General features: G+C 36.3%; 3 protein-coding genes across 12 annotated transcripts; 2 read left to right on the top strand and 1 right to left on the bottom strand.

The window, feature by feature from the left end:
- The first annotated feature begins 854 nt into the window (after positions 1-854).
- Positions 855-6,019, top strand: LOC121246896 (adenosine kinase 2-like). Its single transcript, XM_041145208.1, has 12 exons — positions 855-1,046; positions 2,125-2,178; positions 2,581-2,627; positions 2,780-2,811; positions 2,910-3,011; positions 3,096-3,163; positions 4,401-4,477; positions 4,567-4,664; positions 4,743-4,813; positions 4,887-4,953; positions 5,047-5,230; positions 5,592-6,019. Exons 1-12 carry the CDS (start codon positions 964-966, stop codon positions 5,732-5,734), a joined length of 1,026 nt encoding a protein of 341 aa, XP_041001142.1. The 5' UTR covers positions 855-963; the 3' UTR covers positions 5,735-6,019.
- A 1,615-nt stretch (positions 6,020-7,634) lies between these two features.
- On the bottom strand, positions 7,635-17,071 carry LOC121247213 (ATPase GET3B-like). Of its 5 annotated transcripts, none has more exons than XM_041145583.1 (12): positions 16,762-17,071; positions 11,053-11,264; positions 10,882-10,971; positions 10,635-10,745; positions 9,865-9,939; positions 9,704-9,772; positions 9,570-9,635; positions 8,989-9,063; positions 8,807-8,905; positions 8,487-8,621; positions 7,975-8,129; positions 7,635-7,882 (listed from the first exon to the last, which is right to left on the bottom strand). In XM_041145583.1, the coding sequence occupies exons 1-11, from the start codon at positions 16,949-16,951 to the stop codon at positions 7,992-7,994; spliced, it is 1,260 nt and encodes a 419-aa protein (XP_041001517.1). In that variant the 5' UTR covers positions 16,952-17,071; the 3' UTR covers positions 7,635-7,882; positions 7,975-7,991. The 5 variants fall into 5 exon arrangements, with proteins under 5 accessions (XP_041001517.1, XP_041001516.1, XP_041001518.1 ...); XM_041145582.1 differs by having other exon boundaries at positions 7,635-7,848; XM_041145584.1 differs by having other exon boundaries at positions 7,635-7,852; positions 7,976-8,129.
- Positions 17,072-18,905: 1,834 nt separating this feature from the next.
- LOC121247237 (serine/threonine-protein kinase PCRK1-like) lies at positions 18,906-22,141 on the top strand. 6 transcript variants are annotated; one of them, XM_041145611.1, is made up of 6 exons: positions 18,906-19,595; positions 19,718-19,787; positions 19,957-20,362; positions 20,716-20,976; positions 21,161-21,283; positions 21,410-22,141. In XM_041145611.1, exons 3-6 carry the CDS (start codon positions 19,982-19,984, stop codon positions 22,031-22,033), a joined length of 1,389 nt encoding a protein of 462 aa, XP_041001545.1. In that variant the 5' UTR covers positions 18,906-19,595; positions 19,718-19,787; positions 19,957-19,981; the 3' UTR covers positions 22,034-22,141. The 6 variants fall into 6 exon arrangements, with proteins under 6 accessions (XP_041001545.1, XP_041001546.1, XP_041001544.1 ...); XM_041145612.1 differs by lacking the exon at positions 19,718-19,787 and having other exon boundaries at positions 18,907-19,259; positions 19,432-19,595; positions 19,942-20,362; XM_041145610.1 differs by having other exon boundaries at positions 18,907-19,595; positions 19,942-20,362.
- Positions 22,142-25,020: the final 2,879 nt, after the last annotated feature.

Raw genomic sequence — 25,020 nt, 5'->3', positions numbered from 1 at the left:
ATTTATTTTATTAAAAAAGTTATAAAATTTTATAAATACTCTAAAGCGATTTATAACACGAGATGAGATAAAGAATTTTTAAAATTCTCTAAACTTCTCATAATTTATTTTCAAACATCATTCAAGTATAAAATATATTTTAATTTTAAATCTTTAATGTTTTAATTTAATCATTACCTAATTATTATCTAAATATAAAAATCAATACAACTTTTACAAATTTCAAAATAAAATATAAAAATCAATCTAACTTTCACAAACTTTAAAATAAAAATAATTTTTTTAACTTTATAATATATTATCCAACTTTCTCTCTTTCATTTTTCAAAATTCAATAAAATATTTTATCTCAAATAATTTCACTATTATTTATAAAATTTTAATATATTTTGAGTGTCTAAAAAAGTCCTAAATCACTTAAGTTTGTAAATTTTTTAATAATAAAGTTTTGCAAAGGCCAATTATTTTTTTAAAAAATAATTTTATTTAAATATCTTTATATTACATACCATTTATATAGATAATGAGATAATTTATAAGAAGAATTATATCAAGATTTAAATCTTTATTATGTTGTATGAATTGATACGTGGTATAAACCATTTTAGTTGTCTGCTAGATTTGGGCTGAGAAGTTATCTGTAAATAAAAATAAAAATGATAAATAAAAATAAAATATTAAATAATAATGTATAGTAAGTAAAAATAAGTAAATAATAATAATAAAATATGAAATAATATCGGAGTGATTACCAAACGCAGCCTTAATACTTGCTGCAACGTTCAGAGCGGGGGTGGGGTTGGTGACAAGGTTGGTGACAACAGAGCCATCTCACCCTACGAATTCCTCAAGTAACGTTACTATAAATACCCACTCAAAACCTAACTCAGCTCCCCCCCCCCCCTTGTCTCTCACTCTCTCGCTTTCGCGCTCGCTCTCTGAAAACAATCAAAGTCTGGTTCGATGGCGCACGAGGGAATTCTACTGGGAATGGGAAATCCCCTTCTTGACATTTCAGCTGTCGTGGACGAGAGTTTCCTGGAAAAGTAAGTCCCATCTCTCTCAATTCTACCAAATCTAATTCTCAACCCTCCGTTTGGTTTCCCGTAATATGTAGGAAAAGCGAAACGCATATTTCACAACACAGAATATAAAAATATAACGTGAAATGTGAGATCCTAAGAAATGACACGTTTGTTTCAATCGAAGAAAGAGCGATTTGTATGATGCGCCCGGTTTCTTACTGATCTCATTAAAAAAAGCGGTTCTTATGGTACTCTGATCGTATATTATGTGATTCTCGTCCTAGAATGTTCAATGATACTTGCCTGAATAGGCCAGAACGGCGTAGATCTGATTGCTTTAATTCTGGATTTGGTTATAGTGACATCTGTTCCTTTGTTTCCTCTATGTTCAATGCGGTTTTGCCGCGTTTGTGTGCTAAGAAAGACGGACAAAAACAATGAAATCATCGTAGTTCATTCCGGCGCTGTGATTCTCGTCCCCAAGCGTTCATTGATATTGGCTTGAACAGGGCAGAACGGTGTAGATCTGATTGCTTTAATTATGGATTTGGTTGTAGTGACATCTCTGTTCGTTTTTCCCCTAATATCCAATGCCGTCTCCCCACGTTTGTATGCTTAAAAAAACGAAGGAAAAACAAATAAATCATGGTATTTCATATCTCCATTGCATTTGTTTCCCGAAAATGAGAAAGCAAATAAAATATAATACGAATCAGAATTTTTTCTTGATTTATTTTCATTCCCGGAATTCGGAAACCAAGTCTGAGTTGAAACCGTTTCCCTATAATAAAGTTACCAAGCAAGGATCTGTATTGACGGAAAGTGCATTTCAAAACAATTCAAGATATTGCTCCGTATTTTGCAGGTCACTTTAGTTGAAGATTGCTTTAATGCTTGCATTTGTTTAGAGTTTAAAAATATCTACAAGAACACACACACCCTGATATTATTTGAAGCTGCAAGAATATATGCAGTTGATATTTTGTGTTGGCATGCTTACTTTACATTTTTGTTTCTTCAATATTTTGCTCATTTATGATAGTATATTGTAGTTGTATTTTGGTATTTGTAACTAATTGGTTATTTGTTTTTTTAACAGGTATGACATCAAGTTGAACAATGCTATTCTTGCCGAGGACAAGCACTTGCCCATGTAAGTTTCTTTTGTATTCTGTTTCATTCATTGATACACACACACAAACAAGTGCGTATATACAAGAAAATAAAAATGTATATGCACTTGTGCATGCGTGTCTGTTTCTAGGTTCTTCTTTATTTTATTTTATTCATTTTATAAACACTACAATTTCCTCTGCCCTGAATGGCCCCCAATATATTCATACCAACCTTTTTTTTACCTCCCAAAAATTAATATGATAGGCTATGGATTTGTCCAATATGGGGAATGATATTTTGTTTCCTGTATTATGTGCAACATTGTCTAACATTCTTTGTGATGTCACATCCAACTGTAGGATGATTATCTGTTACTGCCTTTGCTAACTGTTGAAATGCCACATAAACTGAACCAATTTTTTTTCGTAAATATTTGAAGGTACGAAGAAATGGCTTCCAAGTATAATGTGGAGTATATTGCCGGGGGTAATTTGATTAATTTATGATTTGAATCTCTGATGGTGTCATCTTTGATATTGCTGAATGAAATTACCATATAATGATCCCTTTATCTATCTTTTTTTTTTCATGATTGGTTCTCTAATGAGTAATGAGCTTTACGTTTTGTGCCACCTTAGGTGCTACACAAAATTCAATCAGAGTTGCCCAGGTCTGTCTCCATTCTATAAGATAGGATATTTTACTTTTTTAACTAAATTTTTATTATATGAAACTTCTTGCTTTTCCCCCTTTTTCTGTGTCTTCCAGTGGATGCTTCAAATTCCTGGTGCAACCAGTTACATCGGTTCCATTGGAAAAGACAAGTTCGGAGAGCAGATGAAAAGTAACTCAAAACTAGCTGGTGTTAATGTGAGTTCTCTACATCTTGGACCTCCCCCTCTCTCTGCTGGATTTTCACATTCTTGTCTCAAGGAGGTCGATTAATGTAATCAGGTAAATTATTATGAGGATGAATCAACACCAACAGGAACATGTGCTGTTTGTGTAGTTGGTGGTGAGAGGTCAGTTCTAAGTCTTGCCCACTCTTAATTCCTTTCATGCTTGATTTTGCCGGATGCTCTAATTTTCCACTTGTTTCCTTTTATGCATCTTTAATTCCCTGTGCAATTTTTGCATAGAAGTTGGTTCTTCTGCTCATCAACCAATTGTACAATGATCTTTTAGGAACCATTAGCCACAGTAACAATGGACATTTGCATATTGTTTGCTTAGTTTTGGTTGTTTGTGCTGTTAGCCTTGTCATGGAATCTAACAATCTTTCAAGGACCTTGTTTATAATTTTTTTTTATAAGTTAGAACCTTGTTTATAATTTTCGTTTCCCATTGAAACTTGAAATATATATTTAGCCTATGGTAAAAAATTCTTCTCAGGCTCAAGTGGTAAGAGCCTTTGTCTTGGTGGTTGCTCCTTGTAGGTCTAACCCTTGGGTGCAAATAATTTCTTGGGGCTAGCAGACTTGGGGAATTTCCCCTTGAATTATCCAAGGTGCACTTCTGGAAAACTCTTTGCCGAGGGCATGTGCACCCACAAGATTAGTTGGGGTTTTATTCTAGACACCTGGTGCGGATAAAAAAAATAAATCTTCTCAGTGATGATTGTATAGTTGTTTTTCAGCATGATTGTATTCCTTTCATTCTTCTGTTTCATTTATAAATGACATGGATCTTTTGAATATGTTATATTATTAATATCCAGATATAGTAATGTAATTGATTGGTTATTCAAGTCCAAGCAGATGCTTCTCTGCTGCCAGATAATTCCTAAAACTTTTTAGGGATCATGCTCATCTTTTTGTAGTCAGTCTTCAGTTATCATTACTTTAGTGCTTGGCATGTCACTGCAACTCCTTGTGGGGCGGCAGCTGTTCTGGAAGAGTTTGTTCGGTCATGTTTCCGGGAGAGCCTATTGTGGTGTTTCTGCTTGCATGAATCAAATACTAGATAATTTATTGTCCTCCAAATAATCTACAATCTGTATGCAGGGCTATCCTCATTGATATTTTTGTCATCTTCTAGCCTATATGATTAGGCCATGTCCTGCATTTTCGTTCCAAACTCATGGATCCCATCAAGCTTAAATTGGCTGTAGTATGTTGTAATACAGGCACCAGCTTTTCATCTGTTTGATTTCTGCTCATTTTGTTGTAGGTTGAATTTTGCTGGATTGAATGTATTGCGATGCAGGTCTATTAATATTAATAAATTTTTACTTATAAAAAAAAATGTCTTGTGATCCAGGTCACTTATTGCTAACTTGTCAGCCGCAAATTGTTACAAATCTGACCACTTGAAGCGACCAGAAATTTGGTCACTTGGTACTTCTTCCCTGCTATCTCTTCCTTCACCTCTTTGCATAGTGTCTAGCCATCTCAAACTCACCTTTTATAATCCCCCATTTGAACAGTGGAGAAAGCAAAATACATCTATATTGCTGGCTTTTTCCTTACCGTGTCCCCCGAGTCCATTCAACTAGTTGGCAAACATGCAACTGCCACCAACAAGGTACCGCTAATGTATTTAGATTTTCATTTTCTAAGTATTATTTTGCAGTTGCTCCAGTTAACCTCTTAATGTTTGCAGGTGTTTCTGATGAACCTTTCAGCCCCATTCATCTGTGAGTTTTTCAAGGATGTGCAACTGCAAGCTTTGCCGTGAGTTTCACTCTGCCCTTTCCCCTATTCATGATGTTGTTATGGTTGAGACTGACATGCTTTTTGGGTACAGTTATGTAGATTATGTTTTTGGAAATGAGACAGAAGCAAGAACCTTCTCAAAGGTTCATGGCTGGGAGGTAATCATCATTGGGTGTTTGGCTGCAAAGCTGTGAACTTTACTTATATAATCCCCCAACAAGTTACCTCATTCTTGTATTTTTTATAATCAGAATGATAATGTCGAGGAGATTGCTATAAAGATTTCCCAGTTACAAAAGGCATCAGGAACACACAAGAGGATTACTGTTATCACTCAAGGTGCTGATCCTGTTGTAGTTGCTGAGGATGGGAAGGTGAAATTATTTCCTGTGATCAGGCTACCCAAGGAGAAGCTGGTTGATACCAATGGAGCAGGTATTTGCTCTATTTGAGCTTGGTTATTTAATCTGACAAATTGGTGACTTTTTTCCATAGAAATTCAAAATAGATGATGTTAGTTGGCATCATGCTCTTCTGCCTTATTATTTTCTTTTTTGTGAAACTCTGAAGGTGGAACTTTGAAAAGACCATAAAAAAAAAAAACTTAGTACTGTAGGTTTGAGTTCTTTAATTACATTGATATTATAATTTAAATTTCTGAATGTGGTAAGGGATACTGGTCTGGGACTCATATGGGGGGGGGGGGGGGGGGGGGGGGGGGGGGGGGGGGGGGGGAACCTATTGAGTTTTTGACATCTTCATGGCTTTACATACATAATTTCTCTTTCTGTGGCAGGGGATGCATTTGTTGGGGGATTTTTGTCGCAGCTGGTACTGGAGAAGCCAATTGAAGAATGTGTTAGAGCTGGTTGCTATGCAGCGAATGTTATAATCCAAAGGTCAGGCTGCACTTATCCGGAAAAGCCTGATTTCAGCTAAGCTCATTTATAGCAGCAGCATGCGGCACCTTATCCTTTTGCATTTTGTGGTTGGTTCAAATTCCTTAAGTAATTAATTACCTCCAAAGGTTATTACGACAGGATGCTTTTATAGCCTTCTGAAGCCATGTATCCGGTGAAGTAGTCTAGTTTGTTTTAAACGTTAAATTTGTTTGTGGTTATTATCCACAATTAAGTACCGAGTTATTTGTGGGATTTTTCCATCACGCTACTAAATTCTGCTGAGTTTGATACTTTTCTATATAAATCTGGCCCTATTCCGCTACTTTGCACTTATGCTGTTCTTTGGTCTTTATACATACTGTGGTCAATTTCGTCGGGATATTTTACTCAGATATTTAGGTTTGATGTCTGGAATTCTGCCCTTTTTCTTTTTGATACTAAAGGAGGATGGAAGCTGCAAAATAAATCTTGCAATATTAGCAGTTATGTCATCTGCTCGTAAGCGGAAGGTTCGATGTCACCAATGTTCCCAAAATAATAATAAAAATAACAGGACCACAAGTACTCGATTAATGGGCAAGCTCTCCTCAGGCAAAGAGTATTCCCTATATCATGACCTTTATTTAGAAAACACTTAAAACATCCATCCCTTGTCGTCACCACATTACTCCGTGTTTTGCTCCAAACCATTTCTATTTTTGGCCATGGGTGTAACCGAATACTCTTTATATAGAACCTAAAAAATACTACAAATTTATTTCTTCTCCCTATCCCATTCTATTTTTCTTTTGAGGGAAAAAAAGAAAGGAAGGAAAATAACAGGTAAGATGGCCACAAAGAAAACCCCGGCCGTGCTCCTCATCTCGATGCTGGTTGTAATGGCGTGTGCAAGTGTGAGTGATGCGCTATCTGAATGTGCCAAGGAGTGCATGCCTGTATGCATGAGGGAAAAAGGCGCAACCCTTGAGGCATGTGGAAAAGCCTGTGAAGATTATTGCAAACAAGTTTCGGGAGGTGGTGGGGGAGTTGGTTGGCGTCGTGTAAAAACTCTTTAACCAAATTACTTCTCGCCCAACTAACAGCATGTTCTTCTGAAGCCTTGATTAATAAGAGACGTATGTCAAGAATCCTTTAGAATCCCCGCATGTAAATCAGTTTTACATTATTTAATAAATAAAATCTAAGGAATGTTGGCATGTCAAATTCTTATATTTCATTTCATCTGTTAAATATAGAAAAAATTAATCAGAACTTGATTATCATCATCATCATCATCATCATCATCATCATTATTTTCTGGTAGCTTTATTGCGATGTACATATGTTTTTTTTAAAAAAATAAAAGAGTGACCATACCCCCATTGTGATGTACAAATGTTTTTTAGAAGATTAATATACTTTTAATTCATTGCTGAGATTATATGGGATTAAGCACAATCTGGGACGAAAATCTTATTTTTGTCGAGAAAGGAAACACAATTATCCTATTGTTGTTGCTTATTAATGGGTAACAAACAAGCTCTGCAAATTCGTTAACATGTTCCTTGATCCACACTTCAAGTATTCCATGTTTTAGATAGAGAACCTAACACTCAAAAATCTATTGACCTCCAATTAAGCACAAAATAACAAAAACTCAAAAAGAGTTGGAAGGGACGTCCAATAGCGTTGGTAGAGAGAGCGCCAAACACGTTACCAACATGGTATAATGGGCAAGGAAGGTCCTGATGGCTATGTCTGGTGGGAATTTTCACCGTCTCCGGCATGTTCTGGAATCCAAACGGATGGATTGACAATGATTTGTTTGAGATTAATAATGCATTTCGTATAACTGATTTTAGTCCCCATTATAGTAAGTAAATAAATCAGTTTGGTGTGTGTGTTACGAGTTTTGAGGATATGTGCAAGCATTACCAACCTCAAAGGCTATAAGAAAATAAAAATATAACAAAGATTTGGGGCCCAAGAAGAATTGTGGGACCCACCCAAAACTATACTCGGGGCAGCGAAGCACCCGGTTTTCAAGCATCTCAAAACTCAAAATTTGGGGCATTACACTGAGCTTAGATACTTGACTCATGAACTTACCAAGTGATAAACCGTGCTTGGCATTGCAGCTGGCCATAAGTATCCCCCAGTGGTTCAGTTTCCCTGCGGGGGAAGAAGCATCCCAAGTTTCAGTTCACTGAAATGTGGTTCTCCTCAATCCAAAAGGATAAGATCATAAGTTGGTTCTCCGATATGAAAAGCTACCAAAAAGATCAGAGAAAAGGTTACCTAAATTGTTTATATGGTCACTTCCAAATAATATCTCCCAAAAATCTGAGAGCTGGAACACCTCTAATCTCCATATCAACCAGAGGTGCCTGGATCAAAGTCAAGTGGGAGAGTTCTGGATCACCTTGAATTATATCAAGAGCACGCATCTGATCCTGAAATATTTGAAAAGGAACATCTATAATTTTTCTTTCCATTCCCACCTCGAGTAATGCTAGATATAGTCTTAAAGTGTACAAGCCTCACGCACACTCTTTGAAAAAAAGTGGGGTCTACCATTAAATAAATAAATTTTTAATGTGGATCCCAAATTTATCCATTTTTTTCAAAGGAAGTGACGGAGCTTGCACACCTAGGCCTGCAAATATTGTAATACTAATAACAAATGTTCACAGTTTGGATAGTTCTCGCATTAAACAGATTACTAGACACATTATATAAGAGTTACGCTCAACTCATCCTGAACTGAAAGAATATAAGCGCAACCAATGGGACAGGGTACTGATGACTACCTTCCTTTTCATAGCACAGAATTTGCAGTCTGAGGTAGACGGAGGAAGAATCTGATTAACAATAAGCCTCTTTACAGGAACATTCTCCTTCTTCAAAGAGGCATGCAACCTAGACGACTCACTAACCGCCATTACCTATGGAAAAAAATTAAAATAAAATAAACAGCCAACCAGCTATCAGCCTATCCTACAATTATGTAAACCAACATTACTTGAGTTTCGCTTTAGCAAAACTCAAACCAAATGGAAGTACAAAACGAAGCAAAATACCATTTAGATGACATAACAAACTAGCATGAAAGTACTTCTAGCATTTTTACCGTGGGGATTGTTACGATGACAAACTCGGTTGAATCTGTGTCACGAAAAAGCTCCCGCACTTTTATCATCCTCTCCCGCAGACGCTCTAATTTGTCAGCCTGTATTTTAAAGCCCAATTAGAATATTTTGTAATCTCTATCAAAAGAGAGAATAACACCAATTCCTAGTAAATCAGGCTTACTGTATCCTGCCGGGTTTCTTCTTGCCCAAAAACAGATTTGATGGCTGAGGTGGCCGATGCTATTTTCTGTTTAAGCTGCCAAAGCCAGTGTGAATAATTAAAAAAAAAACAGTTAAAATGGGAAACACCCATACAAACACTGTGTATTTCATTTTAATTTAAAGTGATGCAAGAACATTATTGTTTAAAGTGTGGCCTACCTACCAGTAAAAAAATGCATGTGGAAATAATACATAGCAATCGCTTGGTTTAAAAATATCTTATCAAAAGCTATAAGATCTGAAAACAAGTCGTTTAGTCGCTTTGTGTTCGCAGCAAGAGGCAGAAACCATCCTTGGTCAAGCAATACAGTTGATTATCGAAATTTTTATGACAGGTCAAAATCGCCAGAAAAGAATACTGGAATTATGTACCAAAACATTGTGGACATCATTTGTTCTGCTAGAAGCCTAAGACACAGCAAGTTTACATTCTCTGCCCATTGTGATAATTCTGACTTTTATAGTCATGTCATGTATTAAATTTTCCATGGAAAAAAAATATTTCTGTTTATTTTCCTTACACTTCATTCACGTTCCTACCTTCAATATCTTGCCTATAGATGCATCCAGGAAGTCTGGCAAGGACAAAAGTCGCAAAGTGTGACCCTGAGAAAGACATCAAGTTTAATGGATGATCTAAAAAAGTAAGTGACAGAATATAGCTATGTGCTCACCGTGGGTGCAGTATCAAATACTATACGAGTAAACATGCCATATTCTTGTGATTCCAGAAATTGCATCACCTGGCAGATTTGTAGTTAGCAAGTAAGCAAGGAACCAAAAAGATGTAATGAGCAAACAGCCAAGCAAAATAAGAATAGCATATAATACGCACCTTGGATATTGCAATAGCTTCATCCAAACCAGGAGGTGGTGTGTCTAGTAGCTCTCCTAGTTTTAACTCTCCTAACTTCATCAGTTAAAAAATATCTCAATCAAAGAGACGAAGGCTGGGTTAACACAGAAATAAATACACTCAGATTTACAAACTTTCCGCTTTCTTTATTTTTCTCTTTCCTTTTCCTTATATATATATATATATATATATATATATATATATATTCATCTTAAGGATGGATACATCCAAAACTGATTGAAAGAAATTTATGAAGGAAAAAATTACTTTTCCAATTTCCTCGTGGCTCAGACCCAATCTCTTTTTGCACCATAAGTGAACATGTCTATTTGTGTGCATGTGCATGCAACAGACCACTTAGGCCCAGTTTGTATTCGCAAATCATCTCAACTCATTTCAACTCATCTTAACTCATCTCACTATTATTCATTATTATTCATCAACTTTAACTCACAAATCTCACTACTATTTACAACTCATCTCACTACTATTCACAACCCATCTCAACTCATCTCAACTCATCTTCGAATCCAAACGATACCTTAGTCAGTTAACCAAATAGAGAGAAATTAAACCAAGGAACAACCACTAAATTCAATTCTGGTTAAATGAAATTCTCATGTTATTTCTAGCTGTGATAAAGGCTCAACTATAGAGAACATCCATGGTGTATTGTTTTACTAGTTCTATCAGGGGAAGATAACTACTGATGTAAGTTAAAATCTCGAGAACTCTAGATAGAGCTTCACCTGTTCTGCAAGCATTCCAAGGCCCATACCATCCATGAAATCTTTTACCCCAGTTCCACCATTTCTCTGAGCTGCACTGCGGAACTCTTCCCTAGCATTTTCAGGGTTTATCTGTAATTAAACCAATTAATTTAACTAAGTACACGTGACAACAAAACCATCACCACAAATACTAGCAAAAGTAAGTTTTATAATAAACAAGGGGGGTGAGAGAGGGAAGATACACATACAGGAAGCTTCAGTATACCTCAAGAGCAAACAACGGGGCATCGGGACCTTCAACTGGTACCAATGTTCCACCAGCCAAGTCCTGGGTAAAATAATAGATGCATGCTAACTCAATGCAATTAGTTCAGTGATTACTTGGCTAGCAGATACTTAAATGCAGAACAAGAAAAAAAAAAAAAATCTTTTCCACCTGTGCAAAGGAATCACTCAAGGAATGTGCAGGATCAGTGGAAACCACAAGAGTGGGGTGCCCACTGTTAGCAAATTTTACTGCAAGTGAGGCAGCACAACTTGTCTTCCCTACACCTCCCTTGCCACCAAGCATGTAATACTTTCTCTCAGTCCCAGAAACCATGTCATCGAAGACAGCAACACCTTCTGCAGGAGTAGCCACCGATCTCACTGCCAAAAAGTGGTATACAGTAAACATTCATATCTTTTTTTTTTGATCGGTAAACAAATTTTTATAGATCAAAAGAGAGACAAAAATGCCCAAGTATACGGGACATATACATGAGCAAGTTTATGTCTAGTTTAGAGATACAAGGAAATCGTGAAAATATTTGCCATGAAAATCAATTACAATCGACCAATGGAATAAAGTATTGAAAAATAAAATTCTAAGCTCTTCCATTGATCTCTCTTGATCTTCAAAGCATATTGCGTTCCGCTCCCTCCAAATGCATCACTATAGACAAATAGGTAACATCTTCCATATGGATGCAATTTGGGAGTTGCCCCTAATACCTCTCCACGAGGCTAAAAAATCACATACCCTTTCCGGCATCACCCACGCTAATCCCACTCGTGCTAAGACTTCGGACCACAAGGTCATGGCAATCTCACAATGTAGTAATAGATGGTCAGCGGACTCACCGCTCTTCTTACACATATAACACCAATTCATAGCTATAATGACATGTTTTCTTAGGTTATCTATAGTAAGAATCTTTCCCAAAGTGGTTGTCCATACAAAAAAAGCTGCCTTTAGAGGTGCATTTGTCTTCCAAATACTCTTCCATGAGAACGGGGCTGAGTTGTGCATGTTCAAGAAATGATAGAAAGAGCGGGCCATAAAAACTCCCTTCTTAATGGGTTGCCAATATATCTTATCTTCACCTTCCCCCACCACACGAATGGAGTACACAAGGTCAAAAAAGGCTGAAAAGTCCTCCATCTCCCAATCTTGGGCATCTCTATGGAAAGTGAGGTTCCATTGGGAAGGGCAATTGGAAAAGGTGACTAAATCTACTATTGATGCTTCTTTCCTTCTTGCTAAGCTATAAACTTGTGCAAAGACATCCTTGAGTGCCCGATCGCCGCACCATAAGTCATGCCAAAATTTTACCTTCACTCCGTTTCCGACTTTGAAGCTAGTATGTGCTACATAAATGTCTCACCCTCTTCTAATATGTTTCCAAAACCCAACTCCATGAGGTCCACTCACCTCATTAGAACACCAGCCTCCCCATGATTCCCCGCGCTTCAAAGCAATGACGGTGTGCCACAAGGCCTCCCGCTCATGGTGGTATCTCCATAACCATTTGCCAAGCAAGGCTTGGTTGAAAGATTTCAAAATCCGTATACCCAAGCCTCCTTCTTTGATGGGGGAGCAAATTGTGGCCCATTTGACCAAGTGAAATTTAAACTCATCCTTGATCCCTCCCCACAGAAAATCACGTTGAAGTTTCTTCATGCGATGAGCCACCTTGGCGGGGAGCGAAAATAATGAGAGGAAATACAGTGGTAAGTTCGAGAGAGTGCTTTTTATGAGAGTTACCCGGCTTCCTTTGGATAAGTACATCCGCTTCCAACCAGATAATTTCCTCTCCATTTTTTCTAACACATCATCCCATATAGATTTTGATTTGAACGCTACGCCCAATGGAAGACCAAGATATTTCATAGGCAACTGAGATATCTTGCACTCCAAGATGGATGCCAAACTCTCCACATTGGGTACATACCCCACTAGCACCACCTCTGATTTAGCCAAATTCACCTTCAACCCTAACATGGCTTTAAAACATAGTAATAGAGCCCTCAATGCTCGAATTTGCTCATGTTGGCCTCACAAAAGATTAATATATCATCAGCAAACAATAAATGAGATATGTTTAGTGAACCTGAACTTGCCTCTCCTACTGAGAATCCTGATATGAACCCTCCCTCTACCGCCCCTGATATCATCTTGCTGAAAGCTTCCGTCACAAAAACAAAGAGAAAAGGAGAAAGAGGGTCTCCTTGTCGCAAACCTCGAGAGCTTTTAAAAAACATTTTGACGTACCGTTCACCAATACGGAGAAACAGGCCGTAGAGATACAATGATGAATCCAGGAACACCATTTAGTGCCAAAGCCGCATCTCTCAAGCATATAAATTAAGAAACTCCAATTGACGTGATCATATGCTTTCTCCATGTCTAACTTACATAGGAGTCCCGGCTCTCCCGATTTAATGTGACTCTACAGACATTCGTTAGTTATAAGTACCGAATCACGGATTTGCCCACCTTGAACAAATACATTTTGAGGTTTTAAAATCAAGCTTTAATCACCTTACTCAATTTGTTCGCCAATACTTTGGATAAAATTTTGTATAGCCCACCCACCAAACTAATGGGACGAAAATATTTCACTTCTACAGCACCGGGCTTCTTGGGAATGAATGCTAAGAAAGTTGCATTGAGACTTTTCTCGAACCGCCCGCTTACATGAAATTCATGGAAAACTTCCATGATATCATCTTTAAGCACATCCCAACAAGTATGAAAAAAGGCCATGGAGAAGCCATTGGGACCTGGAGCTTTATCGCCCACCATTCTCTTGACCACCGACCTGACCTCTACCTCCTCAAAATGCCTTTCGAGACGTTCCACAACCTGCGAGTCAAGAACATAAAAAACTAGCCCGTCAAGTCTCAGCCTCCACTCAAATTATTCTGAAAACAGCTTATCATAATAATTAACAATGTGGTCTGAGATCTCGTTATGGTTGGATGAGACCGCCCATCTATCAACAAAGTATCTATAGCATTGTTTCGCCTATGTGAGTTGGCCACTTGCTGCATCTATCCCCTTTCTTCAACCATAACGCTCGTGATTTTTGTCTCCACGATATTTCTTCCAAAAGAGACATCCGTTCAATGTCCACAATCACTTGGGATTTGTGGGCCCGCTCAGTTTCATAAAGAAATCTCTTCTCTTCCACGCCCTCCAAGCCCTTAAGCTCCTCCATTAGAACAGTTTTTTGACTTTCCACATTACCAAACTCTTGTGTATTCCACTCCTTCAAGTCCTTTTTCAAAGACTTAAATTTGCAAGCTAACGTATAACTAGCATTGCCATGGAAATGGTAAGAAGACCACCATTGTCTTATTCTATCTAGAAAACCCTCTGACTTCAACCACATGTTCTCAAATCTGAAGTACCTTGGGCCTCTTCTAATGCCCCCGCAATTCAGAAAAATCGGAAATTGATCTGAACACAACTTGGGTAGTCTCTTCTAAATGAGATTTGGATAGTGTGCCTCCCATTCCGATGAGATTAGAAATCTGTCTATCCTTAACCAAGATGGAGGATCTCGGTTGCTAGACCAGGTGAAGGAACCACCTGCAAGGGGGATATCCTGTAAATTCTGTTCAGAAATGAAGTTAGAAAAATCTACCATGGGTGAGTTGAAACCCGAAACACCCGATCTCTCACTCGGGAAACGAGTGACGTTGAAATCACCTCCAATACACCAAGGTAGGCCTCATATGCTGCTAATACCAGCCAACACATTACATAAAAAGTTTCATGACGGGTCAAAATTAGGCCCATAAACACTTGCAAAAGCCCACTGATATCCATCCATGACATTCTTAAACGAGCATATCACCACATAATCCCCCAAGAAATCTTCCATATTTTTCACCATTCTTTTATCCCACATAACTAGTATGCCCCTGGATGCTCCATTAGATGGTAGATAATACCATCCCACTTGAAAACAGCTCCACAAACTCATAATGATGCAAAGAGAAATAACTGTCAATTTAGTTTCTTGTAGGCATACAATGTCAACTTTCCAACTTCGGAAAAAGGATCTAATACGTAGGCGTTTATTAACGTCATTAATCATTCTCACATTCCAAGACAGTATTTTAGGCTTCATTAACAAAGGAAGCGTCCCTCTCTTTGGCTCTATCTCTCCCCGAAGTTCCTTCCTTATTAATGTAGTTAATGGAGGCATTGCAATCATTTCAACTCTCTCCTTTCTAACAGCTAACTTCATTACCGTAGATCGACCAGCTTCCATGGCTACTAGGAGAGCCATGAACTGATCTTCATAGCCCTCACAGGAAATTCCCACCCAACCATGAAGCTCCTCTACTTTTTTATACCCAATCTGATGCTCAAGGTGCAATATGAGGTGAGATCATCTGTAATGGTGACGGGCTACCCATCTCCTCTCCCTCGATGCCCTCAGAATCCACAAAAAGGCTCAACAAACTGGTACCCTCCCCTACTAGGCTCAACAAACATTCATATCTGACACTCATATCCTCAGAAGTCGCACTAATGTTTTTGGTAAGTACTAAATAAGAGTAATTTCGAGTCTTCATACATAAGCTTGTTCATCTAGTATTTGTCGACCATTTGTCGGCATCCCCATGCCTTTTTATCAACATGTAACGACACATCAGAAGTTGCATAAATAACACCAAATTATTTTATCTTCAGATGATTATTTTTCCAAACGGCTAAGTCTTGGAAGATGAAGCAAAACTCCATGACATCTATAGCACCCTAAATAAAAATGGCATTAACATTCAGCAAGGAAAGGGAAATTTTCATTTGCTTCATTTTGTCCTTGTACAGAGGCCAAAAGTATACTTTCTTTCAGTTTTTACAGAACCATGAACTTAAATCATGGCTTAACAAATTAAAATTGGGTGATATGCCAGTGATTGATCTAGGTAAAATAGCCAACAGCTATCATCCTGGTTTAAGAGAAAAAGAAGAGGGGATTAAATCAAGTTTTATGTTTCTCTTATTATATCTTTCGAAATAATAATTGGGCTCGTTTCAATGAAAATGGTACTAAAAAATATTCAATTTTACTTTACTTTTCCTTTTCCCATATTTTTAATTACAGACTGAACGAACCCAAACCTATAGAAAAAAATTGACATCCGACTCGCATTCCATAATAACGCTGTTTTAGAATAATGCATAGACCAGTGTGGTGACACCCAAAAAAACAAAACAAAAAAAGACCTCAAAGAATCTAAAAACAAAAAGAAATTCCAGTGTTGGCCCATTGGGGCTAACATATATTACGTTCTGATTGATTTCTTTCACCTAAAGCCAACGAAGCCTTACTGTTTGTGTTCCTACCTTTTCTTATGCCTCGCTGAATAAAAACATCTAGAATACTTTATTTTCACCCTTTCACCTCAATAATTATCTTGGGTATCACTCTCTTCAAGATCCAAGATTCAACAGGTGCAAACAATTATTTGGGTCATACGCCATCATCTCCCGGTGGAAAGCCAGCTATTTAACCAGTTTCGGATAGAAAAAATTTCAAGGGTGCGATGCACGGGATCAGAGTTTACTGGTTGGGTCTGAAGCCCTGCATTGGAGAAGTTCCGACATTTAAAAAAAAAAAAACTATTATCCTGTATTTCAGTCTTTGTTTTTCTATCACCATTAGCTCCGGCATTCTTTTTTCTGTCTCCCATGAGCTTAGGGAATCTTAATCCCAGAAAAACTCACATGTGACTAAAATCCCAGCGAAAGTTCAGTCTTGGTATTAATTTGCGTACATACATATCATTCTACAGAGATGGAAATGAAAATAAAACAAGCCCACGAAATAAGACATAATTAGAAAGTAGCATTGAAAAAGATTACCCTTTAGTGATTTTGCGAGAGGTTTTCTTGAGGTGGAAAGTGCGACGACGCTGAAACTTCTGGTAATGGAGAGTGGCTCGGGGCGGGTCTTGGGTGAGCAAGAGAGCCAACCCAGAGATGCGATGGAAATTCTGGCGGCGAAGCTGTGAAGAGGAAGTGACAAAGCGGAGGCAACACAACGACTCGCCATAGATTCTGCTACAAACAAATCCTTCTTGCACTCTGGGATTTGATAAATATAGGCTTTAGCTGGGTGGGAGAGTACTAGTATGAACTATGAACGAAGCCAAGCTCTAAATATATACAATTCTTTCTTGGAATATACTACTCTTATCATTTATTTCTACCGTTAGATTTTACTGCTGTCAATTTTTTATTTTTTTATTATTATTTTTCACTTATGTAAGTATTTTTTAATAATATTATAATTTTTTTTTTATTTTTAAAAAATATTTAAATGTGTTAAATATATATATAAAAAAAAATACAAAAAAAAAAAATTCTAAAACCACTAACGGGACCAGCGGAAGCTTCCAACGGTGGGAGTAACACCCCTCCTTTCTTTCTTTCTAACTATGAATACCCAGCCCGTAATCCCGTTACCAACTCCTTCTTCTTCATCGAGTGAGAAATGATATTTAGAATATAAAAAAATATATATTTGTGATAGTAAATTATATAATTATTATATAATCATTTTAAAAAAAATAAAAAAATTATAAAATTTATATAAAAAATTATTTTTTTAAATAATTATACGACGTATGTAAAATTATCTTAAAAATATAAGCGTCCGTATTTGATAAAATAAATAAATTTTAATAATAAATTTTTTAAAATAAACGTCCACGCTTTCATAATCGTAGCTGTATCTAGATTATTCATATTAAATAGCACAACAAATGCTGTCCTTCTAGTCAAACAATTCAATGAACGTCACTGTGGATAGTTTTCTCGTTCATCGTACGACAGTCGTTTAATTCATATCACAAGCTCCGAGACCTTCCACGTGCAAACAGAGACACGATCTTAATTATGTCTCGCATAATTTTTTATAAAAAGGTAAAGTTAATTATGAAAAAATTGGTTTCTGTACGCAATTTGGAAAATATTAGTTTGTCTTTGGATTTGCTCTTTGAATTTAACTGTTAGTATATTTTATTTTTTTAAATATTTTAAAAAAAGTTATTATTAATTAATTTTGTATATATTTTTTTTTATTTAAAAGTGACCGACTAGCACGATGCTTTAGATTTTTCTTATTTTTTGAAATGAATACGCAAAAGAGAGATGTATAAAATATTTTCTACCTTAAAATTGACATGTACATCCAAGAAGGTCGTGTTCCTCAGTTCTTCAAACCATCCAAGAACTAAGAAGGTCTGCAATCAGGTGCAGGTTATGATACCAATCACACCACCCCCTTCTCATATGATTACCGCAAAAGAGATCTTGTTTCGCAGACCTTGCAAGCAAAGATGATGGCAAAGATCGTGCCATGAGGATGTTTTTTTTTGGCATTGAATCTCCAACTTCATTCAATTTAAAAGTTAAAAACTTCAAAAGTAGGTTAAATTTTTCATAGAGTGATTCTTAACAGAACTCAGCATTCAATTGAGATGTTAAGTTTGTTAAGTTTGTTTCAATTTTTTCGGTTTTAGAAAAGATTTGAATAGTGAATTGAGAATTTAGAATAAAATGAATTAATTTAAAAGTTAAAATTTAAATAAAATATTATTATAATATTATTTTTTAATATTAATATTATTTTAATATTTAAAAAAATTAAATTATTTATTATATTTTATGTAAAAATTTTAAAAAATTATAATAATCGAATGAAATGAATTATTGAGATTTTTGTATCAAGCCGGACATTAATGGAAAGCGGACATAGAAACGTCTTCAACTTAACCAACGAGAATGTAATCAGAGACACGATCTTGCAGTTGAAGCCTGTGGGAACACTCACCAAGACCCATAATTTCCCATAACGCCAAAAGAAAGAAAATCATGGTCCCAACTGAATACAAATGAAGCATACAAACTACAAAGCACACACGGACACATGTTTCTATGATTGTCTTAAATGAAGGTAAAGATAAAGAGACGCGCCTTTTAAGGAAACCAAACCAATGTGGGGCTTAGACTGACTACGGACAGTACATAGAGATCAGTCGCTTCTGTAAGCATCCTTGGCGCCATGGTGAGTTACTGCGCAAGTTCGCATATCAAGAGACGCACATACAGTGCGTAATTAGCACTGGCTTTGTGAGTGTAGAGGAAATTACATCCTCGTTCTTCTCTAAAACCGAGATTTTCGAGTTCTTGTCGTCTTTTTTTATTAGTTTAGGTTGTCATCAACTACCGAGTACCAACTACATTTCACAAATCATCCATGAAGAATTCTTAAAATATTTGAAATACTTTAGACTTGGGAGATAGACTCGTCTCCGTGATATACCTCCTCCGTGCCTTTCTCCAGAAGAAAGCGATCGGTCTTCTCTTCTCCCTCGGTTTTCGCTTCCACCCTAAATCTGTTTCACACACCTCTACTTTCCGAGTCCACGCCCTCTCACTTTTTTCTTTTTCTTTTTTGCTGTTTGCTGACTTCTTCTTTTTTCTTTTTTTTAATCTAATGGGCCTTTTGGTTGGCGAGCTAAATTTCAGGGCGTAGTATTTACTTCCCGCAGATCGTGGAGTGCTCGTTATGCCCTTGGATAAACTTTACTGCGTTCTTGGTTTCTGGGTTTCTCGTGAAAGCTCTTAAATTTAAGTTTTGTGAATGTTACAGAAGTTCTTCTTCATTTCTATCGATTGGACTTATATGAGAGGTAAGCCGTCTTCTTCTGCTCATCATATCAAGTGTATCTTTTATCTTTTCTGTGTTTAAGCATGCTAAGTTTCCGAAATTGACTTTTGATATTATTGATTTTCCCGGATTATGGGTATTCAGGTGAGTCACAATGGAAATGGAATTCTAGGTTTTCAAAAACTTGATTGTCCCCAAAGACTTTCTTCTTACTGTACGGGTTCTGGCACCTTTATCTTGCTTTGGAATATAGCAAGGGGATTAAACATAATTGATCAATTTTGGAACATGGGTTCCGTAAAAACAATGCTGAAAGAAAGTTCTAGAGTATAGGAATGAAGTGGAAGTTGTTTTCCACCATGACACAGGTGTTGGATTTGCAGGGAAGCAATTGGTTTTGAGGGGGCTATGAAGTGTTTTCTTTTCTCCAACAAAGGGAAACATGATGAACCGACGACTACCAAGTTAATTTCCATTAGGTCCACTTCCAAATCCATGTCGGCCGACCAGGATATGAGGAGATCTGGTTCCGAATTCAATTCTCAGAATGTCTCAGAATTGAGCACAGCATCCTCAGTCAAGACATTTGCAATCATGTCTCAAAGACAAAGTAATCTTAGAGAATTCACATTCTCGGAGTTGAAGACAGCCACAAAGAATTTCAGCCGCTCCGTCATGCTTGGAGAGGGTGGGTTTGGTGGTGTATATAGGGGTGTGATCAGGAGCACAGAGGATCCTCATAAAAAGATCGATGTTGCCGTTAAACAACTAAGTCGAAGGGGATTGCAGGCAAGTTTTCTTCTTCCTGCTCTTCTTTCGTATTGAGTTAAAAATATGCTTCTACTGCACCTGATTTTGCAATAATCCTTAGTATGATGTTCTATGCTGGAAAATTTGAAAATTTTCAGACATTTTTGTATGTTTGTCATGTTAATGGAATAAACTTTTAATACAAACATATCAGCACCGAAGGCAATACAGATCTGTTTCTGTCATATATTGTCTCACCCTCTTGTTGGTGAAGTTTAAAATGAAAAACTTCAGGGATTTTTCTTTTTTTAAACTAATGTTATCGTATTCCATGTCTGTGTTTGTAGCATTTCAAAATATCTACTGTTTTTAAGATGTATCTTGTCTGACAGGGCCATAAAGAGTGGGTGAATGAAGTAAACGTTTTAGGGGTTGTCCAACATCCAAACCTTGTTAAATTATTGGGTTACTGTGCTGAGGATGATGAAAGAGGGATCCAGAGGCTGCTGGTGTACGAATACATGCCCAATAGAAGTGTGCAGGATCATTTATCAAACCGATTTCAGTCACCTCTTTCATGGACCACAAGAATGAGAATAGCCCATGATGCTGCTCGTGGTTTAACATACCTCCATGAAGGAATGGATTTTCAGGTCTCCTGCATTCTTTTGAGTCGAAAATAAGATTTGCTGAACTATAGTAAAAGCTATTTCTTTTTCACTTTTAAGATGAGCTATTATTCATTAATAGCTCGTCTTTATTTCTTGCTCTTTTGTAAAATTTTGTTATGGATTATCTTTAGAGATTATTTCTTGCTCGTCTTTGTTATGGGTGCAGATTATCTTTAGAGATTTTAAGTCTTCAAACATACTTTTGGATGAAGATTGGAATGCAAAGTTGTCAGATTTCGGATTGGCCAGGCTGGGCCCTTCAGATGGATTAAGTCATGTCTCAACTGCGGTATGTCTAAACTATTCATGCATGTTTTATTCTTCTTGTTGCAGTGACCATTATGGACTCATGCACTCTCTGAATGAAGGCTAGTTCATAGAAACAGAGGAACCAATTTTCCAAAACTTTGGTTAGGTTGTAGGAACAATTGGATATGCGGCTCCTGAATACATTCAAACCGGACATCTTACATCAAAAATTGATGTCTGGGGTTATGGTGTTTTTCTTTATGAACTCATTACCGGCAGGCGCCCTTTTGACGGAAACCGCCCCAAGAATGAGCAGAAAATGTTGGATTGGGTGAAGTCACACCTCTCTAATATAAGAAAGTTTGAGCTGATTTTGGACCCAAGACTCCAAGGAAAATACTCCCTCAAGTGCGCTCAAAAGTTGGCTACCGTAGCCAACCGGTGCTTGGTTCGGCAACCTAAATCACGCCCCACAATGAGTGAAGTCCTGAAGATGGTTAGTGGAATTATGGAGACAACAGATATTGGAAGCCCCCAACTCCCCATCAAGAGCTTGGCTGCAGAAGATGATGATTTACTTAAATCCAAAAGACAACGTTTGAAGAGGTTGTTTTTGGATCCGCTGATCAGAGGAAAAGGTCTTTTGAGGCGTGGTACATCGAGGCCCAAGGTTGTCAAGACACGGGGGGATGAAAATGAGGACCTGAGAAATAATCTTCTTGTTGTTGTTGTGGGGGAGTGGGGCTGGCTAAACCCTCTCTCCGGCCCACCCAGCTCCTTCCCCTCCTAGGGAGGTAGGCTGGATATCTGTTAGAATGTGAAAATTCTTAGTTCTCTCTTTACTGTGCAGCACGTGTAAATCCCATCAACATAGATGAGTGGATGTATGTTGGAAATTCTTAACTCGGCATGTATGGCAACCGAGAAAGTTAAAATTTAAAAAAATCTACTTATCATTTCTACACTACTGCACACATTTTTTTTATTATTATTTTGTTAAAAAAATCATGTGTTAAAAATACAAGTTTTTATTTTCACTTGAAACATCTTTAATCGTTTGTTAGATTTCAGTGAGAAATAAAAAACATAAATACCAAAACAATTTTTTACAAATTAATTTTGCTACTCATTATCTTACACAATACACATCACATTTATGGCTCGTTTGGATATTAAGATGAGATTATATAGTTTTAAATGATTTGAATAAAATATTATTAGAATATTATTTTTTAATATTATTATTATTTTGAAATTTGAAAAAATTGAATTGTTTATTATATTTTGTGTGAATATTTAAAAAAGTTGTAATGATGAGATGAGATGTGATCATTTCTCTATCTAAACAAGTCTTTAATTTTTTTTTTTTTTATTCCTGCTAAATTAATTGAATTCTTCTACTCATCATCTTTACACCATATATTTATTAAGAGAAAAAAAAATAAGAAGATAAAAAATTATGTGTGATGTAAGGATTATGACTATAATTTTTCTTTACCAAAGTTCCAAAATAGAATCTTTTAAATTGATATTCAAATAAATTTTTTAGATTTACTTATCAGCTTTTCATTGACTCCAATGAGAATCATATCTTAGCAATTTTATGCGTATAGCTCTCAAATATTTTACGAAAGTCAATAAAAAAAATACATTTCAAAACTTTTCTAAGGCATTATTTATAGATTTTCTATGTTCAAAAGAGCTTGAGAGAGATATTTAGGTAAATTCTTATTTTTTAAATTATAAAATTAATAATTGCTAAACATCAACTATAGAGGCCTCATAATAGAGGTTATAAGATTACGATTAACATCTTTTTCTAATTTCTTAATTGAATTGCAAGGTCCAATTTGAGAGAGATAATAAATAATATTATTTACAAATTTTTCATCCCATCTCAATATTCAAACGTGGCCTAGAATGTTTATGTAGATTACATAGTTTCAACTACCATGGGTTTTTTGTTTTTTAAAAATTTGGGAGGAGGTCCTTAACCTAGGTGATTATATGATAGTTGATGTCAAATATGTCTACAGAGAGTGCAAACAGCTTGCAGATGGGCTTGCAAGTACGAGGGGTTGCAAGTCAATGTTGTGAAAAATACCGCATCCACACACAACAAAAACGAAAGAGGTAACTAAATAAATACAGAAATACATGAATCAAGCATATACACAACACATAGTATTTAATGTGATTCAGCAACGTATCTATATTCACAAAGCTACAAGATATTTTATTTAAAAGGAGATCACAATTATACAAATGAGTTACAATAGCTTCGTTCTACTCACACACATCTCACCTCTCTTTCTATGGTTTTTTCTCTCTTACAAGATATTCTATTTTGTTTCTTGCCTCTTTATATTCAATCTGATACACTATGAACGTAAACATAATATATGTATATATATATATATATATATATATATATATATATAGCAAATGGCATTGAAAGTCATAATCTAACCAAACAAGGTTTATCACTTGAGCGGGTGCAAGTGTGCTGTAAGCGAACAACCAATCTAATATTGGCTTGAGCGAACTGTTGGGCAAACCTTGAGCAAGTTTTCTGTTCAAGTTTCACTTGGGCCAACAGTCGAGGGAACAATTTGTTTGCTTTTCCAGCTCACAAAACTAATTAGACTCCATAACCCAAGAGTTAGGATGTTTTGTTCTCTCCAACATCCATTTTGTATACTCGCTCTTTTGATTATTCTAAATCAATTCATACATCTTAGCTTTGTGTTGTACGGGCTCAAAATAGTAAGTTTAATTATTTTACCCAATTTGATTTTGGGTTTTAATATTGGTATTCTCTAATGTGTTTTGATGTAATTATGAGTTTATCCTGCCAGGTGTAAATAAAATCACGAGACATTGTCATTGTTCTTAAAAAAATTATAGATAATTGTTAAGGACGTATTTTATCATTACGCACTCTCGATCTCTTGCAACCAAAGAGCAAGATGACTTTAAGGGTTGAAATGAGCCTCTCTGATACTTAAGTCAGTCACGATATCAATATTCTAAGTGCCAATTATTCCTGAGTTTTTATTAGCATACATGGATCATTTAAATAGAGGATTTGTCTCCTTAAGATCACCTGAACCAAATGCATTGCCTACTATTTGAAACTTGAACCCCAGGGCTTTCGGACCATCCACTTGTTTTGAATGAGTGAATATCCTAATGGTTCTAGGATAAGCGGGCGGGCGTTCATCTTTCTAACAAACTGACCTGAGTTCTATTGAGCTAGAGGAGTTTGAGCCTTGAGTGATTTGTCAGGCCCCTATGACCCAGGCCCAAGGTGGCAGCCTGCGAGCCCTTATGGTGGCAGTAAAGCCCTTCCAATAATATTGTTTTAAAATATTAAATGATTTGACATGTGTGTATATATATATATCTAATTGTTTTGAATAAAGAATGAGAAATGATATTTGGTTTTAGGGTGTGCGAGTCACATGCATTATATTTAAAAAAATAATTGAATTCGAGATTCACATGAAAAAATTATTTTCTATTAGTGGAACACACTATTTTACAAAGAGAGTGCGCATGATTTGCATACCATTAACCGTATCTAACATTACTCATAAATAATATATCTCTATTTTTTTTTTTAAAATAATATATATATCTATAATAAAACTATGAGAAAAAATATTTTCAATCTTTGAGTGTGTAGTATGCGTGTACTCATTTTAAAAAAAGTGGATAACTTTGGAATCCATATAAAAAAAATATTTTTTTAAAAATGGCTGTCACCCTTTTTCA

The sequence above is a fragment of the Juglans microcarpa x Juglans regia genome, chromosome 1S (genome assembly GCF_004785595.1).
Source record: "Juglans microcarpa x Juglans regia isolate MS1-56 chromosome 1S, Jm3101_v1.0, whole genome shotgun sequence".
Lineage (NCBI taxonomy): Eukaryota > Viridiplantae > Streptophyta > Magnoliopsida > Fagales > Juglandaceae > Juglans > Juglans microcarpa x Juglans regia.
This window is presented reverse-complemented; position numbering and strand designations above follow the sequence as displayed.

Bases quoted from the DNA above. Each gene is read 5' to 3' on its own strand.
- LOC121247237 (XM_041145611.1), top strand. From the start codon at position 19,982: ATGAAGTGTTTTCTTTTCTCCAACAAAGGGAAACATGATGAACCGACG. The intron at 20,363-20,715 runs GCAAGTTTTCTT...CTTGTCTGACAG, and splicing joins TAAGTCGAAGGGGATTGCAG to GGCCATAAAGAGTGGGTGAA. The intron at 20,977-21,160 runs GTCTCCTGCATT...TTATGGGTGCAG, and splicing joins ATGAAGGAATGGATTTTCAG to ATTATCTTTAGAGATTTTAA.
- LOC121246896 (XM_041145208.1), top strand. From the start codon at position 964: ATGGCGCACGAGGGAATTCTACTGGGAATGGGAAATCCCCTTCTTGAC. The intron at 3,012-3,095 runs GTGAGTTCTCTA...TAATGTAATCAG, and splicing joins CAAAACTAGCTGGTGTTAAT to GTAAATTATTATGAGGATGA. The intron at 4,478-4,566 runs GTACTTCTTCCC...CCATTTGAACAG, and splicing joins ACCAGAAATTTGGTCACTTG to TGGAGAAAGCAAAATACATC.
- LOC121247213 (XM_041145581.1), bottom strand. From the start codon at position 16,951: ATGGCGAGTCGTTGTGTTGCCTCCGCTTTGTCACTTCCTCTTCACAGC. The intron at 8,906-8,988 runs GTAAGCCTGATT...TTTAAAATACAG, and splicing joins AAGAAACCCGGCAGGATACA to GCTGACAAATTAGAGCGTCT. The intron at 8,130-8,486 runs GTAGTCATCAGT...CAAATATTTCAG, and splicing joins TCTGTGCTATGAAAAGGAAG to GATCAGATGCGTGCTCTTGA.